This window comes from Taudactylus pleione, unplaced genomic scaffold, assembly GCF_031769625.1.
Source record: "Taudactylus pleione unplaced genomic scaffold, aTauple2 ptg000423l, whole genome shotgun sequence".
Taxonomy (NCBI): Eukaryota; Metazoa; Chordata; class Amphibia; order Anura; family Myobatrachidae; genus Taudactylus; species Taudactylus pleione.
The window spans coordinates 694,906-715,806 of NW_028284825.1; the positions used below are offsets into that span (position 1 = coordinate 694,906).

The 20,901-nt window shown below is 37.3% G+C and overlaps 1 protein-coding gene across 1 annotated transcript in view; it reads left to right on the plus strand.

Annotated features, from left to right (window-relative positions):
• LOC148506141 (uncharacterized) overlaps positions 1-20,901 on the plus strand; it is a 121,937-nt gene that overhangs the window by 45,224 nt on the left and 55,812 nt on the right. The window contains exons 5-14 of the mRNA XM_088447193.1: positions 6,105-6,156; positions 6,291-6,357; positions 6,470-6,641; positions 8,524-8,575; positions 8,710-8,776; positions 8,889-9,099; positions 11,502-11,553; positions 11,681-11,747; positions 11,854-12,037; positions 12,966-13,024. Of these exons, the coding sequence (XP_088303319.1) occupies positions 6,105-6,156; positions 6,291-6,357; positions 6,470-6,641; positions 8,524-8,575; positions 8,710-8,776; positions 8,889-9,099; positions 11,502-11,553; positions 11,681-11,747; positions 11,854-12,037; positions 12,966-13,024 (983 nt within the window). The remainder of the gene's footprint in view (positions 1-6,104; positions 6,157-6,290; positions 6,358-6,469; positions 6,642-8,523; positions 8,576-8,709; positions 8,777-8,888; positions 9,100-11,501; positions 11,554-11,680; positions 11,748-11,853; positions 12,038-12,965; positions 13,025-20,901) is intronic.

The following is a 20,901-nucleotide window of genomic DNA, read 5'->3' on the forward strand; positions in this document are numbered from 1 at the left end:
CCCCCACCCTCTTGGCGCCCCTGCATATGCCGTCACAGTGGCTAATTTATGCATGCCCGTGCAACAGCAGTCAATGAGACAGACACATGCGCAGCATGTACCATCAACTAATCTACGTATGCAGTTGCAATTGTGATCCATGCTGAATCAGGCCTAAAGAATTGGAACTAGCAAAAAGGAGAACTACTCCCTTTAGCAACACTTTTCTGAATGTATGTGGAAGGATTAGGTGCAAAACATTTAAAACAGAGAAGGGCCAACATTGCTGTCAGACAATAGTAGCAAATTTGCTCTAACACAGCCAGCTGGGATTTCAGCATGTGATAACAATAAGAATCCAGAACTGTTCTGTAAATCCGCAGGTGGTTCAGTCTTTGAGATTAAATAAATTGTTCCTTTAATGGCAGTAATGGTGAAAGTTTTTACATTATACAGCACTGCCAGCACTTTATAAATACAATATCATGGTGGTACTCAGGGGTATGCAGTACCAGCATTTTTTGTGTCTAAATTTTAATTTGTATAACTAGGTTCTTAAATAAGATGAATTCAAGAAAATGATTCCAGAAGTTAATAATATAAGCATCTGCATCTTTCCCTCTCTCAGATCACAACCTTATCACCTGCACACTCTCCTCCATTACATCAACCTCAATGTCACTGAAATCTCCTAAAACCCGCAGAAATATTAGTGCTATTAACTTTCAACAACTATCTACCTCTCTACAACAATGACTCTCACCAATTTCTACATTCACTTGTCCTGAGACTGATGTATCACACCTAAACCAGATTCTTGAAAAAGCCTTTGATGAAGTAGCTCCAGCTACCCATCACACACCGCGTAGACTTAGACATCAACCATGGCATTCTAATTTAACAAGGCATCTACAAAAACTCTCACGTAAAGTAGTATCTGTGCACAAGATCTTGCTTCCTAGTGCAAGGACAAGATTGATAAAATCCGAAATGAAATGGTATGCTCTTCCTCAGCTAATGACTTGCTCAATTCCATACCTGAACCCTCTGGCACATTCTCTTCATTTGATCCCACAAATGAAGATTAAGTATCTATACTCTTCTCATCCTCCTACTCAATTACCTCTACTCTAAATCCTATACCTTCACAAATCAGTAAAGCTCTGTCTCCAGTGCTCATCCCAAACCTAACTAAAATCTGTAATCTCTCTCTCTATCTACTGGCATTTTTCCATCACTGTTCAAGCATGCAGTGATTACTCCCATTCTGAAAAAACAAAATTCTGACCCTAACACTCTCTCAAATTACCGTCCTATCTCCCAGGTCCCATGCCTCTCCAAGCTACTTGAGAGACTTGTCTACACCTGCCTCACACACTTTCTTTACTCACACAACTTATTGGACCCACTCCATGGAGACAGCACTGACTAAATGATCTGGTCACTGCCAAGGCTAAAGGTCAATACTCACTACTGATTTTTCTAGAACTCTCTGCTGCTTTTGACACTGTTGACCACTCTCTTCTCATACAAACACTACAATCCCTAGGTCTTAAAGACAAAGCTCTTTCTTGGTTCTCTTCCTACCTATCTGATCACTTTTTTACTGTTCGTTTTTCTGATTCTGCCTCCTCTTTGCTATCTCTATCAATTGGAGTACCACAAGGCTCTGTCTTAGGTCCTCTGCTATTCTCAATCTATACCACCTCTCTTGGCAAACGAATCCACTCTTTTGGATTTCAGTACCATCTGTATGCGGATGATACTCAAATCTACCTATTCGCCCCAGATTTATCACCATTTGTATTGGTCCGTGTCACTGAATGTCTTTCTGCCATTTCATCTTGGATGTCATCTCACCACCTGAAACTTAATATTTCTAAAACAGAATTAATTATATTTCCATCAGCCAATAACAGTTACCAACCTGATCTCTCAATCTCTGTTGATAACTCGACAATCCACCCTGCCCCACAAGCTTGCTGCCTAGGTGTCATACTTGACTCTGAACTGTCCTTTGTTTCCCACATTCAATCTGTCTCAAAATCATGTTACATATATCTAAAAACATATCCAAAATTTGACCATATCTCACATAAGACACTGCTAAAACTCTAATCCATGCACTCATTATTTCCCGCATTGACTATTGCAATAGTCTCCTTACTGGCCTTCCCAAAACCAGGCTATCACCATTACAATCCATTATGAATGCAGCTGCTAGGCTTATCTTCCTTGCTCTGTCAGTCCCTCCATTGGCTGCCGGTTTTCTACTGTATTCAATATAAAATACTTTTGCTTACACATAAGGATATTAACCAAACCACACCAACATTCATCTCTTCACTCATTTCAAAATATCTCCCAACCCGGCCTCTCCGCTCAGCACAAGATCTGCATCTCTCATCCACTCGCATTACTTGCTCCCATTCATGGTTACAGGACTTTCTTTGTGCTGCACCCACTCTATGGAATTCCTTACCATGCACAATAATACTTTCCTCTAGTCTCCAATTCTTCAAGAATTCCCTGAAAACTCACCTCTTTGGGCAAGCTTATCAGATTCCAGAACTCCCCACATAACCTTCATGGCTTCCGTATCTAATTACATCCCCTTTCACAGTCCACACATAACCTCACACATTGTCTTTCTTTCACATCCTCCTGAAATTTGGCTGACATTCCTGTATGACTGGATCATGCAGCACACCAAGAAACTCTGCATTCTGGTTGGATCAAATTGCAATATATAGCAACTATCCTTATGTATCAATGCCTATTTCCCTATAGATTGTAAGCTTACGAGCAGGGCCTTCTTACCTATAAATCTGTCTGTTATTACCCAGTTTTGTTCTATTTATGTTTCCAACGGAATATGCTGCGCTATATAAGAAACTGTTAATAAATAAATACTTATCCAGAGTGTGGAAAGTGCTATAAATCTAGAAGTATTGGCTGTCCTTTCATTTATTGCTGCAGTTGTGTCTGCAACTTTATGCTAATACCACTACAGTGCCTTTCCCTGGTGTACATCTGTGTGACTGCGACTTTATTCTAATACCACTGCAAAGCATTTTCCTGGTGTACATCTGTGTCTGTGACTTTATGCTAATACCACTACAGAGCCTTTCCCTGGTGTACATCCGTGTGTCTGTGACTTTATGCTAATACCACTACAAAGCCTTTCCCTGGTATATATCTGTGTGTCTGCGACTTTATGCTAATACCACTACAAACTAGGGATGTGCAGGCTCGGTTCTACTCGGTTCCGTTCAGGTTTTTTTACCGAATCTTATTGGGTATCAGCTGTCACGAGTTTTGGATTGCCAATAAGATTCGGTAAAAAAACCTGAACGGAACCGAGTAGAACCGATCCTGCACATCCCTGCTACAAACTCTTTCCATGGTGTACATCCATGTGTCTGAATGAGTAGAGACTGAGATGCCGATTCACAGCATCTAAAGATGCTGCATTACCATCTGGTGTGTCCTTAGATGCCACCATCGGTCGCACCATCAGAACTTGCACCAGTCCTATGGCAGGTGCATTTTCTCCATCTTAGTATGGCTTCCTATGTGAGTGGTTCAGCATCTTTGTAAACAACCACTATCTGCACAAATGCCTGCGACACTCCCATAAGGTGCAGCATCTCTCTGTGTCTATTTAGCCACCTGCCTGTTACGTCACTGTCCTGGAACCCCCCTTACATTTCTGCTACCGTGCCCCTTAATTTGATCTGCAACTCTGTATAAATAAAATAAGGACACGTGTGCTGTGGCTCAGACAAATGCGCACAAGAACACAAGAAAATACATCGGCCGTTTGTGAGAATATTGATATAGCGTGTGATTCTCAATCAGACCCTGTATAAAATAATAACATTTACCCTGTTACTAGTAAAAGTAATGTTTCCATCAAGCAGTATGAACTTCATGGTTGTAAAGATCCAATACTATTATTTCAATATTTGTTGTGCCACAAAAGATCCTTGGTAACCCTGTGTAGTAGTGGTTAGGACAAAAGCTTTGGCTGTCATGTAAGTATCTAACATCAGCAAATGTAAACAGCTAACAATGTTATCAGGGCTGTGAGTGTCTGCACAAGCACAGAAAATGATACTTTGTGTTGTCCTGTTTGGTTTAGGTTACTATCATTATATGATTAGATGTTGTAGAGTTTTTGATCTGAGCTAAATCCAACACAAGACATCACAGTCTCCAGTTGCCACAGTCAATGTTATCAGTGCTCTGAGTATTTGCACAGGAGCAGAAAGTGTCCATCATAGATCTAAGTTTGCACATTCCAGTGAAGTATCTGTGGTTATGAATTGGTAGGGAAAGCAGCCTAAAATGACAGAGTATTGCACCATTACCTCCTCCTTCAAACAATGGGCTGGGCATGCTTCATTTTTTTGGAGGGGTGGAAGAGGTGGGACATGCTTTGGGTATTTATAGGAAGGAGTTGGGAATGTTTTGTGATCTCGCAGTTCCCTGTTTCCAGTGTCACAGATGGCAGCATTGTACACAATGACCACTGTAATTCTGCTGATGTTAAGTATCTTCAGTCTGTGCATTGAAGGTAAATAATATACTTTGTCTTTGTTTGTTACATTTGTCAAATGATGTAATAAGCTTCAACAAGGGTAAAAGATATTCATATTGTATATAACATGCAGTTAAAATATAAATTAATGCTGCTTTGTTAGATAACCATTTAACTCATTGTATATTCCTCAATACTATTTACATTGTTTGGTTAGTGGTATTAGTGTTTTGGAGGACAGCAAATGATTAATTGTGAGATGTTTGTATATGTCCATGTGGCATATCAAGCATGTGGATGTCCATAGTGGCAGAAAGTATTGACCTTAACCTTAAACCTAACTTTAACACTCATGATAGCCTAACCCTAACCCTAAAATCATCCTACTGTACCAACAGCTGTCAACACCATCTGGTGTCAATGTATTGACTGTCAACCATTACCTTGACAATCTTTTATACCACATAATTTTCATCCAATTAAGTCTTAACCATGCATGCTTTAGATATTTTTTTCAATGGCAAAAATAGATCATTATAATTTAATACCATAAAGACAGTAGATGGAAGCAGTACTCTAATTATAAAATATGAACAGGATGTGGCATCACCACTACATATAATTATTACATGTAAGAACTATATTGTTTATATTCTAGCAAAATAAAGAACATAATGTGATTTATTAATTTCCAAAGCTCCCTATATATAACTTGTGTTTAATCTATAGCCTTATTTAGGAAAAGGAAAAATATTCACTTATTATCTAATTTTGGAGTTACATACTGTCATTTATACAATACATGGAATCAGATCAAAAGTTATAATACCTTAACTTTTGCATACAGGGGATCATTTAAAGAAGGATAGGTGTATTTTTTTGAATAAGATATATATTTACATACTGCATCAGTGCATAAAAAATGGGTATGGTTTTTGTGTATAGATTAATTTAGCTCCCCTCTTTCTAGATGACAGTGGCTTGTACATTAGCATTGTGGCTATATTAAATAACTTTGCTACTTAAATAAAATTACCATTTAACTGCTGCAGGAAAAAAGATACCCATTGGATTTTTAAGGGGAAAACAACAAATGTTTATATATAATTTTATTTATTTATTTGTTACATGGAAAATGTGACTTTTACATTAACAATAAGACTGTCAAGACACTATTCTCTAAAGCATATATGTCACTTCATTATATTACTAGATCTTATAAAATGTAGTAAAGTGATGCACTCCCAGGTAGCTATTGGAGGTGTTTCTGCTCACCATATTTACATGGTGTAAATTTGAGGACCAACCAAATCCACAAACTCCATGATATCAGAGGAAATGTAGCTTCTCATTGTACTTCCTGCTCACACATCATCCTCAGCCTCTGTTATTGGCTGTGGGACAAACCACGGAGCCATGAGAAAAACAATGGCATGGTGCAACCCCAAGGGCTCCTGTGAATGGCCCTTGGGTATAATGAATGTTTCACTATTTGTAGAAATGGTGCTTTTTCTATCTACATTTCTGTAACTGCTGCTGACATCTTTATATCAGGTCTCATGTAATGTTTTCCCTTTCCTAGTACAAGCATCTTGTTCAATGACCGCAAAAGACATAGAAGAATCTGTTGCACAGTAAGTTCCAGCTACAATCACAAGTTTTATCAAATGGCAATAAATAATCTAAATAAAGAATTTGGGAATGTGTATAGGTTTTGAATGATAATTTCTGGAAATTCAACAATTATATTCCTTTTTGCATCTCTTAGTGTCCTATGTCCCTCTGGGTGCCTTGACACTGGAAACTCTATTTGGGGAACGGATATCTACACAGATGTAAGAGAAATCAGAACTTAACTTTTTATAGAACAACAATTTTTATCAGCTGCAACCAAAAGGTAAATGCGGATTAATTTGTATTTGATATTGTGTCTATTGTTATCTTTAGGATTCTTCCATTTGCCGAGCAGCTATCCATGCTGGACTACTAACCAATGATGGGGGACAGGTGACAGTGAAGAAGACTGAGGGCCAGACTAGTTATAGTGGATCCACAAGGAATGGAATAACAACCAGTAACTACGGAACTTGGTCTGGGTCATTTATATTTCTCACAGCAGGTATTCCTCTACCAAGTAATAGTGAGAGACATACTATGGGCTCTGCAACATTCTGCCCACAGCATATAGCACTGATGTAATGTTGGGAAATGAAAGCATTGCTGTATTGTACCGAAGTGTTAATTAGAAGTTGTTATGGACATTTGCTGTTACTACACTACTTTATGTTATGATTCAAATTTTGTTTTATGATGTACATTACCACTGCATTGGGTCTCTAGAAAGTATCTGAATATATATTGAAAATATACCTCACTGGATGATTATCTGCAAACAATTATACTTATTGAAGTTTAAAAAGTGTATATATAGCATGTGCACTATGGTAAGAATAATATACAGTAAAATATAATATTTATATACAAAGTATGGAAAATTATTCACATGGTAGTATTTAATGTAGACTGCTGTGTCACATTCTTTATATATCAGAAAGTAGCAGCAATCACTATGCCAGGAAAAATTCTCTGGTGCAGCAACTGAAGCAGTTACCACTCCCTATGTCCAACTCAAACTGTACTCACCATTCTCTATTTTTCTTATTTAAAACTAAAACTTGAATGTATAAGGAGCTATACAGACTCAAATGACACTCAACTTGGATAATACACAGGTCTCCAAGATAAATAGTGTTGACATTCTCAAATCAACATGAATGACCATGACACATCCCAAAAAGCTGCCTACAGGGTACATTGGTACTTGCAGATAAACATCAGCTGGAGAACCATAGACTACCACCCATTGTCCTACAATTCAGAGACTGATAGTATAGTGCTCATTTCTATGAAAGATGTTTTAGCAATTGCCAATATCAACTTTTAGTTTGGCATTATTTGATTACTGTTAGGTCTTGGACAAAAGGAAAACTCATTCACCCTTCCCCTCTAACTGGCTATCAGAAGCTCACAAATAGAATACAAAGCATGTATCAAAAAATACATTATATTTTACTTAGCTTTGATGAATAAGGATAGCATCCAACCAATAGAGTCTGTATCTGTGCACACATCTCAGTTACCATGTATCCTCAAATTAGAAAGCAATTCACTTCTAAGATAAACTTCACATATTACTTCACATAATGAAGTCTCAACCATACAATTTTTAGATACTTTCCAATCATAAAAATAGATCATTATGATTGAATACATTTAGGCAGTTGATTGCAGCAGACTCTAATTAGAAAATATGAACACAATGTGGCATTAACACTACATAAAATACTTAAATTATAAATCAATATTGTTTATATTCAAGCACAATAAAGAACAGAATGTCATTTTATCCAAGGGTTTCAATATATAACCTTAATTTAATCTACATTTAAAATAATTTTTATGAATGAGAAAATAGTCTCTTATTCTCTAATTATGAAAATGCATAATATTAAAATATGTTTATATTTAATTATATTTATTTTTTATTACATGGAAATGGTGATTTTCAAACGAATTAATAGTGCTGTCCAGACACTATTCTTTGTAGCATATATCACACTTTAATAAATTACTGTATGTTGTACAATTTAGTAATGTGACTTTAGCACTCCCAGATGCTGTTATAGTTGTTTCTGGTCACTACTTTTAAATAGCGTGAATTGAAGGACCAACCAGAATCCACAAACTCAATGATATCACAGGCTTTATAGCTTCTCAATGGTCTTATTGCTCACATATTATCCTCAGCTTCTGTTATTAGTTGTGGTACAAATCATGGAGCCATGAGATGAACAAAGGCTTTACGCAGCCCCAAGGGTTCCTGTGAATGGCCCTTGGCTAAAGTGAATGTTTCACCTTATCTAGAATTGTTGCTTTATATCTACCTCTGTCACTGCTGCTGACATCTTTTTACCAGGTCTCATGTAATGTTTCTCTTTCAGTACAAGCATCTTGTTCAACAACTGCAAGAGACATAGAAGAATCTATTACAGAGTAAGTCCTGGTTAAAATCACATGTTTTATCAAATGAAAATAAATTAGATAAATAAAGAATTTTGGAAAGTATTTATGTTATGAATGTCACTTCAAAGAAATTAAAAATCTATATTGACTTTTGCATCCCTTAGTGTCCTATGTCCCTCTGGGTGCCTTGAGAACATAAAATCTATTTGGGGAACTGATGTCTACACAGATGTAAGATAAATCTGTACTTTGCTTTTAGTTTTTATAGAATAAAAAAGTTTAGCCGCTGCAAACAAAATGCAGAGTCAAATGTAACTGATATTGTGTCTATTGATGTCTTTAGGATTCTTCCATTTGCCACGCAGCTATCCATGCTGGAACACTAACCAATCATGGGGGACAAGTGACAGTGAAGAAGATTCAAGGCCAGACCAGTTATAGTGGATCCACAAGAAATGGAATCACAAGCAAAAACTATGGATATTGGCCTGGATCATATATATTTCTCATAGCATCGAATAAACCTACTGGAAAAGCTACCCAAGTACCACCAGGTATTTCTCTACCAAGTGATTGTGAGAGACAAACTATGGTCTCCATAACACACTGCACACAGTATGTAACACTGATGTAAATTTGAGAAATGAATGCATTGCAGTGTTGTACCTAGGTGTTAATTAGTCATTTTTGTGGCCTCTTGCTGTTACTACACTGATTGCTTTATGTTATGCTTCAAACTTTTTTTTGTACATAAATTAGCACTGCATTGGTTCTCTAGAAAATAGCTGAATATATATTGAAAATTTACCTAGTTGTCTGATTATCTGCAAACATTTATACTGATTGAGGTTTATAAAGTGAATATTTAGCATGTGCTCTGTGGTAAGAATCATATACAGTAAATAAAATATTATTTAGTGTACAGAGTATGGAAAATGCACATTCAGTTTTTATACTTTTGCAATATATGGAGGCACATGGTAATATTTAATGTAGACTCCTGTGTCACATTCACTATATTTTAGAAAATGTCCACAATCACTTATTCATATAAAATTATCTTGTGCAGCACCTGAAGCAGTTTCCACTCCTCATGTCCACCCCTAACTGTAGCCACCATTCTCTACTTTGCTTATTTAAAAATGAAACTTGAAGGTTTAAAAGGCTTAACAGCATCATAGGACACTCAGCTGGGATAATATACAGGTCTCCAATACAAATAGTGTTGACATTCTCAAATCAACATGAATGAGCATGACACATCCCACAAAGCTGCCTGCAGGGTACATTGGTACTTGCAGATCAATATCACCGGGAGAGCCATAGACTACCAACCATTGTTCTACAATTCAGAGACTGATAGTATAGTCATCATTACTTTGAAATATGTTCTTGCAATTGCCAATATCAACTTTTAGTTTGTTATATTTTAGATTACTGTTAGGTCCTGGTTAAATAGAAAAATCATTCACCTTCCCCTCTAACTGGCAGAAGCTCACAAAGAGAATACAAAGAATGTATCAAAATTAAATTATATTTTATTTTGCTTTGATGAAAAAGGGTAGCATTGGAAAAATAGAGTATGTATATGTGCACAAATCTCAGTTACAATCTACTGTCAATTTAGAAAAGTCATTCACTTCCAAGATTAAATTTTCACAAATTAACTAGAATCGCAACATGATGAATTCTTAACCATGCGCTTTTTATATACTTTCTAAATCATTCAAAGAGATCATGATAATTCAATAACTTTAGACAGTTGATGGCAGCAGTACTCGAATTAAATATCTAAACAGGAGCTGGCATTAACACTACATAAAATGATTACATTATAAATCTATGTTGTTTATATTCAAGAAACATAAAGAACAGAATGTAATATATTTCCAAGGATTCCTATATCTAACCTTTATTTTATCTACATCTACAATGTTATTTACAATTTAGAAAAAAAATCACTAAATGTATAATTATGGAGGTGAATAATTTTAACAATAAAGGAACCAAATCTAAAGTTACACTTAAAATGTACCGGGGCTCATTTAAAGACATATACATTTACATACTGTACTGCACCAGTTCACCAAAAATGTGTATAGAGTAAAGTTTATTTTAGATTCCTCACAGCAAGAAATGGGAGACAGGGATGGGCTTGTAGCAAGGAAGCATAAGAAGGACATCATGAGATAGTGGCAACAAGATTAGACATAGATCCATATAAAGATGCTCCTATAGGTGGGGTATCTTTTCTTGATAATTCAAAGATACTGTATGTAGTGACCATGATGACTGACAGCAGTACTATTTATCTGCTTCTAACGTGCTGGTTATATTTTGATAATTGTATCTAACAGCTAATACATTAGCTCTGTGGCTATATGAAATAATTTTTTCTACTTCAATTAAATTTTCAATTCTACTACTGTAGGTAAAAATTTACAAATTGGTGTTTTTAAGGGGAAAACAACATGTTTATATTTAATTTTATTGATTTTTTTGTCACATAGAAAATTTGTTTTTCCGATTAATTAGTAATGCTTTTAAGATATTATATTCTATGGCATATATGACACTACATTATATTACTATATGGTGTACAATTGAGTAATGTGACTAGCACTCATAGATAGCTGTTGGAGGTGTTCTGTCAACCATATTTAAAGGGTGTAAAAGATTGACCAACCAGAAGCCACAAACTACATGATATCACAGAGATTGCTGCTTCTCTTTGGTCTTCCTGCTCAAAAATCATCCTTAGCCTCTGTTATTGACTGTGGGACAAACAGTGGAGCTCTAAGAAGAACAATGGCTGGATCAGCCTCAACATTTCAAGTGTATGGCCCATGACTATAGTGAATGTTTCACCATATCTAGAAATGATGCTGAATATCTACCTTTGTAACTGCTGCTGACATCTCTACAAAGGGACTGATGTTATGTTTTCCTCTTATAGTACAAGCTTCTTGTTCAACAACTGCAAGAGACATAGAAGAATCTTTTGCCGAGTAAGTCTTTTCTGCAATCATGTTTTTTCAAATTGAAATAAATTAGATAAACAATTTAGAAAGTATTTATGTTATGAATGTTACCTTCTGGAAATTCATAAACTACATTGATATTTGCATTACTTAGTGTCCAATGTCCCTCTGGGTGCCTTGAGAATGGAAAATCTATTTGGGGAACTGATGTCTACACCGATGTAAGAGAAATCTGTACTTTACTTTTTATAGAGCAACATTTTTTAGCAGTTTCAAACAAAATGCAGAGTGAAATGGATATGATATTGAGTTTATTGGTGTCTTTAGGATTCTTCCATTTGCCGAGCAGCAATCCATGCTGGACTACTAACCAATGATGTGGGACAAGTGACAGTGAGGAAGATTCAGGGCCAGACCAGTTATAGTGGATCCAAAAGAAATGGAATTACAGCCAATAACTATGGAACTTGGCCTGGGTCATTTATATTTATCATAACACCAAATTCAGCAGGTATTACTCTACCAAATGACAGTGAGATACACACTATGGGCTCTGCAACATACTGCACACAGTAAATTGAACTGATGTATAGTAATTATGAGAAATTATTCTATAAAACATCAATCCAATCAGCATCAGTTTCCATTAATTGTAACATGGCTATAAACATTTCTTCATTATTATTGGCAGATCTTTTTTGATGATTATAATCAGGAGCAACATATTGCATTAGTTGAAAATTTTGATGAGGATTGCTTTAGCAGTACAGTTCTGTATTTTAGATCTATTTGGTTGTTGCAAATGAAGGTAAAAACACAGCAGATTTGATTTAATCCAATTGAGTTATACACCAGTTCAATGCCAGAGGGTCAATTTATCCATTAGGAATTGACTGTAAGTGGTGGGCTCCCCCACTTCCCCTCTTGATGAGCCCCATCCCAGCTTTTGTCTAGCACTACTCCCCATACCCTGTGCTTGTGCAGTAGGATGCAGCCTCTGCCCTGTTCCTTAGCTCTGCTCTCAATTCTCCTTCAATGTGGGTCTTCTGGGGAATTCACATGTGCTACTCCACTGGATGTTATTGTCCTACACACCTGTTCTACCTCCTGTATTTCCTTTTGTTTGTATAGTCAAGCCCCCTACTCTTCAGTCATTTACCTTCTTTTACAGTGCCTTGTGCCTCCTTCCCATCATTCCCCATCAGTGTGGCTTCTACCCCTATTTTGCCCTACATGCTTGGCTTTTGATGCCTTCAACATTCTATTGGCCTATGCCATCCAGTTTTAACTACTATGTCTCTAGCCAGGCATAGTCCAGGGCTGCTTCTGCTGCACATCAACACCATCGTAGGGCATAATTTTTTTCTTATTTCTTCTCACTGCATATTTCTCTGTGCCACTTGTTCAGGTTGTGATGGATGACAATTTGTCTGTTGCAGGTGGTCCTGATTCAACTGAAGGTGGTCTGGATGGTGGTTCAGGTTTACCAGAACCTCAAGTAATTTACTCTGTTCGTCCTTCAGCTAAATAGTTGCCTGGTCATTCTAGTGCAGGTGAGCATGCGTGTAATTGTAATTTTGATAATCATTTGCAATGTACCAATGGCAGAATTCTAAAGCACAGGATCACCACTGTAAGTTACAGGTATATCGGGACTTCATGCACTATTTTAAGGACCAGCATATTAGTCAGCAAAAGAAAGTGGTTGTCGCAGTGAGTAGCATTGTATGAACATCATCATTGTACATGAAGTTTGCTCTAAGCTTAGGGAGTGCATTCAAGTATGTTATTTTGTCCAAATGTTCACAGAAGAGGACAGATAGGGATTTGAGGTAGCAAAGGGGGTTAGGAGAGGAGGCTTTTAACAATTATTTTAATTGGTTAGACCGAATGCTTGTTTTTGACATTTGCTACTTGGTAGTAAGACCTTCATAACATTTAATTTTCTGAAGGTTATACCTAATGCACAATGATTTGCTTCACAGCCTCATAGCACTGACGTCCTGGGTTCAATTCCTGCCAAGGTTCAGTGTGTGGAGCTTGTATGTTCTCCACATGTTTGCATGGGTTTCCTACCAAACTCTAAAAACATACTGGTAGGTCAATTGGCTTCCAACAAAAAATTATCCCAAATGTATGTGTGTGTGTATGTGGTAGGGAACATAAATTGTAAGCTCCACTGGGGTAGGGTCTGATGTGAAGAACAAAATATTCTCTGTAAAGCCCTGTGAAATATGTGTGTTATGCTAATAACTTAATAAATAAATTCACACCATGTAAGATCCCAGAACTGCCCACATAACCTTCATAGCTACCATATCTAATTACATTTCCTTTCAGAGTACACATATAACCTCACAAATTGTCTTTCTTTCACATCCTTCTTATCTTTGGCCAACATTCCTGTGTGTCCAGATTATACAGCCCACCAAGAAACTCTGCATTCAGGCTGGACCAAAATGCAATATATAGCACCTATCCTTGTGTATCAATGGCTATCTCCCTATAGATTGTAAGTTTGCAAGCAGGGTCTTCCTACCTCTATGAAGTAGGTATACTGATAAGTGTAAGTTTCCAATAAATAAATACTATAGTACATAAAAATAAATATATTGGAGTTTTCTTTATATGGATTGGGGTTTTTGGTCTACATAGATTATAAATGAAGTGAAACATGATGTATAGAACTGAAGACATAAATGTACCTCTGTAGCTGCTGCTGACAACTGTATATCAGGTTTCATATAATGTTTCCTATTTTCTTGCAGTCCTGGCAGATTAGGACACCTCCATTTGTTGAGCATCTATCCAGTGTATGGATGAATACTGACCTGTGATAGAGGGATAGTGACAGTGGAGAAGACACCAGTTCAAGACAGTTACAAAGGATCCACAAGAAATTTAACTATTGACCTGGATATTTTTGTTTTCTAGAAACTTTGAAGATTCTTTTGTTTTTTCTTAAAAGCATAGCAAGCTATAGATTGTAAATTTGTGAGCAGGTTCCTTATACCACTTTGTATATCTATTTTTACCCAGTCTCGATTTATCAGTGTTTTGTTCCCATATTATTGCTGCTATAAAAATAAATGTTAATAGAAAAATAATATTTATAACAAGCCACTTCTGTATCTGAAAATACTGTTCAAGAGGCTCTATATATTGTTTTATATATAGATATTTTTTTCCTTTACTGTAGCAACTACCTTATGGGAGAAGTGGGGTTAGATAGAGAAGGCATAAGACTATAAAGTACACAGTTATTACTTGAAAGATATTTCACTTACATAGGCCAAAGTAGAACCAACTTTAAATAGATATATGTATGAATGTAACTTATGTATTACCTATTAATCTATTATGCATAGTTTACAAGCTGAATTTATTGTCTGTGTACTTTTATTATTTAAAAAAATATTTATCCTAATAAACAATTTAAAACTTAAAAAATAAACCATACAAATATAAAATAAGTCTAAGTATCTCATCTTTTGAAGTAAAATACTTATACTTATTTGATTTTATGCCTTATTTTTTGTTTTAGATTTACTGTTCAGAAAAATATTTTTAGAGATTTCTATTCTTGATACTGATTCTATAAATATTGGTTATTATTGTTCATTGGAAAGCAAATATTATGAATTGTTTTGATATATGGATGATAAAACTGCAAATACTCATTTGAAATTTTGAATAAAGATTTATTTTGTTGAACTCGCAATAACCAGATGGACATTGTACGTTTGTGGCTCATCCAACTGAAATGAGTAAAATCTGTTCTTCACTTGGTTTTGAAATGAGTAGGTTATAACTAAGTAGTTATTAGTAAATGGTTCATTGAACCCCAACTATTTCAAATTTTATAAAGACTGTGCTGTTGATAATCTAGTAACTTTGGGGATACTACATGAGTATGCAAAATTGTGCAGACCTAACTGTAAAAGATGTATGAGCTATTCTTTGCTGTATTTGAGAAGGCTAATGAACATGATAACATCACAGCAGACCAGAAGTTGGATTTTGTTGTTCTGTCTCTGACTGATGAGCACAATAAAGCATAATCTGTCTTAAGCAAGACAACAGAACATTTTAGCTCTTTTTATAAGTGTTTCCATTTCTAATGGGGTTTGGAGACCCACTGATTCTTTTTAGGCCCATAATGCTATCAAGTCCTAAGCATAACTTTCATATAAGAAAATATTGTCTCTTGGTGCTCTCTTATGGTTTTAAATTAACCCATATATCAAAGGATTGTGACTGGGGAAGGTATATGCCCCTTTGAGTAAGTCAAACTTTGGTGCTTTTTCTAAACAAGAGAAATGCATCAAGTGTGTACTATTACATTGGAAGGAAAGTCCTATTATATTCTGGTAGTTTCATGACCTATTATTATTACTACATTTTATTTATAGAACACCACAAGTGTATACTATTACATTAGAGGGAAAGTCCTATTATATTCTGGTTGCTTCATGACCTGTTATTATTATTACATTTTATTTATAGAACACCACAGGTGTTCTATAGTACCATACAGATGGCAAAACTATAAGACAATACCGGGTAAAACAGAACAATTCAAATAGCATACAAATCTCGATACAGTCACTGATGGAATGTGTGCAAATGAAAAGTACAGCATCAGCTAAAACCTGTAGCTGTCAGTGTAGGCACAAATGTTAGGTCTAGTTCACCTGAAAAAATAAAAACAGATGACAGGAGAGCCCAAGGAGGATGTGTAGCAGGTCTGCAAGAGAAGTAGGTGATGAGAAGAGGAGGGAGGAAGGAAGGCCCTGCTCATGGAGCTTACAGTCCAAAGGGATGGGAGAAACAAACAGAATACATAAGGAGTGAGCCAGTGTAAGGGGAGTTAAGTTGTAGACTGCATGGTGACATGGTTAAGTGGAGGACAGATATGCTTTTATTAGCAGGAGAGTTTCAATGCCCGCTTGGAACAATGCAGGCTGGGGGGTAGTCTGTTGGTATAAGAGAGCTTGTTCCAAAAGTGAAGGGCTGATCAGGAGAAATCTTGACTTCTGGAGTGAGATGTGGTTACCAGAGGGGAGGAAAGGCGGCAGTCTCCAGTATGAAGAACTTAATCAAAATATTAAACTCATGCACTTGTGACAAAATACATTTGCTCTTTTTTATAGTTCTTACTCTTCCAATTAGAATATTGTAATATAATGCAATAGACCAAGGCTGAAGGTGCAGCATTTTTCCTAACTCAAAGACACTTGTTACAATCTAGCAAGGCACCCCACCCCCCTTGGAACAGATGGTGCTGGCCTAATTTATGTTTGCCCCCAGATATTGAGCTGTTTATATCTGGTTCTTCTTCAAGAAAGTGGTGGTACCATTTGGCAAGAACATGTGAATTATGGAGAAAAATAGGCATTCTGTTGTTGGTACAGATGTAATAAGGCAGGACTTTGTGAAGACAATAAAATCCTTGCACTCAGTGAGATTAATCTCATCTGAAAACTGTAAATAGTTTGTATACCTTATATAAAATGCTTCATCCAGGAGGGATCAGGTAAGGATTAGGTCAGAATTATAGTAGAGCCCAGGCTTCCCTTTTTCATAATTTATTTTATGTTTTTTTGGAATGTAAGAAACTTAGCAAATTTGTAACAACATTTTTGCATTTATTATGGATATTTATAATAACCTGGAAGCCCACATGAAAGTAAAGTTGAAATAGTTTATTTTCTTTTATTCAGCAGTATTGTTATAATAATGATATATTGTAATGTATCCACACACAGAATGGATAATGTGATGTTAGTTAGAGACAAATGTCAAAAGATGAAGGATAAATAGAAACATTGGCAGTATCTTTCATTGGCAAAATGGGCTGGATAACCCATATCATCAGGAGTTGTACTAGTAAATTGATAACATCCTAAAAAGAGCTGTGATTTGTTGGGGCCCCTATTAATAAGGTAAATAATGCTACACAGTACCACCATTATCACATTATGTCAGTGTGTCTCCAGTATAAACATTATGCCATATAGTGTGCCCAGTATGTTACACAGTGCCTCCCAATATATCAGAGTGTCCACATTATGCCACACAATTCTCATAAGCATTAATATTATGCCACACAATGCCCCCAGTATGCCACACAATTCTGCCAATATCAATATTAGGCCCCACAGAGCCCCCCATTATGCCACTCAAAGCCTTTAGTATCAATATTATTCCCACAGTTTTCCCCAATATTCCACACAATTCCCCCAGTAATAATATTATGCCTCAACTTGCCCCCTACAGCACTATGCAAACAATGCCCCCAATATTAATAGATTCAATTATTTTGCCCTTCCCTCACCCCCACCCCTTATATAATACATTTAATGATTTATCTCTCCTAATCTTTATAGTTGTACTCACTGACCTCTGCTTAATGGGTGGGCTGGTTTTGGCACAGTCCTCCTCACATTCCTTGTCAAGAAGCTATGCTCCAGCACACTGCTGACCTGTTCCTTGTCATATTCTTGGGGGATGAGACATAAAAACATGTCATCCCCAAGTGTCAGTATCATGGTGTCATCATTACCAGTGGAGTGCAACAAGTGAGGAGGAATAAACAGTCAGTCAGGGACAAATAGGTGCTGGGCCAGCTACTGGCACTCTGTATGCCCTATGCATTCAGAAGCAGCAGCACAGCAGCCCCATGACCATCGAGGAACAGGTACCACTGCATTCAGAAGCAGCAGCACAGCAGCCCCATTACAATCCAGGAACAGGTACCATTGCATTCAGAAGCAGCAGCACAGCAGCCCCATTACAATCCAGGAACAGGTACCACTAGGCACCTGCTCTCGGCAGACTGAACCTATGTGAGTGCTCTTTGTGTGTGAGGTACCAGGGGCAACTGCCCCTGCTGTTCTCCCATGAATCCAACCCTGATCTGGAGAATACAGTCTCCTTGCGGTAGCTTCAGAATAGACTTCCCTTTTAAGAAATCATATGTGGTAGGCAGTATACAGTCTACTTTAAGGATCAGGGACAAAGTAGGCAGTTGTAGAGAGTGTCCAAGACCTACAACCTACTGAAAAGGGAGAATGGCTCATCTGGGGAGGCATGGTCATAGCCATTCATAAAAAATGCAAAACATATGTGTGGTGACACAGAGCTGTACAGGGGGTGCCAGTGGCTGCACAGGGGGTACAGCAGTTGCTGCACCCACAGGATTGCAATGAGGAAGGGACTTGAAGGCAGAGGGTGTCTGCACTCAGAAGGAAGTCTCTCTTCATAAGTAGTGACTAGGCTATTAGGCCTAGCCAGAAATAGCCCCAGGTTATTAGCCTAGGCATGGGGTGCCCTGGAGGGGGACCATGTATTGGGGGGTCCCCAACTCACCAGGGATCCCTGGACTGAGTTGACTAGTGGTCAGGGGTATTGCTTATACCAGAGAACCCAGTGATAGAGTTTCCCTGGCTGTGGCATTACCCACCCACTAGAAAGAGCCAGGTGCTGTTTATGGAAATTACAGTGAAACCCTATGCATTTTTTTCCCTGTTTTTCCAGAACCAGGATCAGCTCAGAGCCTGGTGCTAGTTGTGCTAAGTACAGTGGAATCCTACACATTTTTCCCCTGTATTTACACAACCAGGACTGGCTGTCAAAAGTCTGGGGCTGGTTGTGCTTTTAGGGGGGGACCCCACATCAACTTTTTTTTTAAAGTAACACTTAACAAGATTTTTACACTAAGATGCATGCATGCACCTCACTGATGCATGCATGCTTCTGTGTCAAATAGAACTGCTCATGCTATAATCGAATGCATGAGCCAATCAGAAGATCTGACACCAATAGATAATCTGTTCTAGAGAAAGATTTATTAGGGTGGGAGTAGAAGGTATACTTTATATTATTGGGATTGAACAGCCTCCATGAGTCTACCACTGAGTGATGGTTTTTGATTATTAAAATATTCTCCTTCTTTTGATGACTCCTTACTTTTGTTAGGTTGGATTTATCTAGCCTTAACTTACCTACACAATTAAAATCTCCACCTATTATTTGATTTGGTGTATATCTTCTTAGTAACAATTGTGAGATTAACAGGAAAAAATTATGATTCTGTTCATTTGGTGCATTGATGTTCAGTAACATAAATTTGTTTTTTGCAATCCTAAGGTCTGATAACTAATATCTCCCTCCTGGGTCTGCCACTTTATGGTCTATGGTATAATCAAGGTTTTTATTAAATATTATTGTTAGTTGAGGCAGTTACGCACTCACCTATCCAGTTGGCATTAATGCCCTTTGTGTACTTAGGGCCTGATTCAGAGCCTCTCGTAAGCGGCCGCTCGTTCGCTTCGAGCAATGTTTGTCCAACTGCGCATGCGTACGGATCTTAATACGCATGCTCGAACCAGTCAGTGCGGCCGAAAATCGTTTGTTCACTAAATAGCGAATGCCTGCTAATATGAGTGACAGGAGGAGGCGTATGTGGGTGGTAACAGGGGAAGGTGCTTGAAAACGGGGAGTGGAGATCAGAACGCAGGCGTGCTTAAAGGTCAAAACGGGCGTTTTATGGTTGTGCATAATTAATACAGCAGCGTCACTGACCACGTCACTGGGTTATTTTATAGCCAGAACTGCTCGCAAATTTGTGGTAGCAAAAACCAACCACAAGAATAGCGAGCATTTCATACGCTGGTCAATGTATTCGATTAATCTATTAAATAGGGGACATGACGTAGGAGGCGAGCGGCCAGGGGGCGTATTTTTCCAAAAAACGACCGCAAGTTTGGATTGCTCATTCAGACATAGAGGCATGAAGAGACCGCAAAGAGCGAACGGTTCATTTGAATAGCCACCCCTATTTTCTGGACGAGCGAGCGCTAATTGCGTCCGGCTCTGAATCAGGCCCTTAATTCCCAATGGGTTTCCTGTAAAAACACAATATCTGATTGATATTTTTTAAATGATTAACCACCTTTTTCCTTTTGATAGGTGTGTTAAGCCCTTCTACATTCCATGACAGAATACGGATCTTGGGCACAGGGTTCGATCTATCTGTCTCTCTTCTGTCTGACATATTGTAGCCTCCTTGATTTCTTTCCCCTTTTACTTTTATTTCCCATTCTTATTTTCCCTCTCCCTTTAAAATGTCGCTCATGCTCACCTCTCATAACCCCCTTTAACACTGTATATAAAATGTTCCTCTATTTGTAGTTGACTTTGTTCTTCTTTCCTATCAGTACCTCTTTTTCCCACTTTATCCTCCTGATATCCAACTATATACAAATTCTTATTCAAGACTTTTCTTTTTTCATACCCATTTGGAGAATCAGATTAAGGTGCTAACCTAGTGCTTATCTATACCTATTAGATGCTCAACATACATTTTTGCAT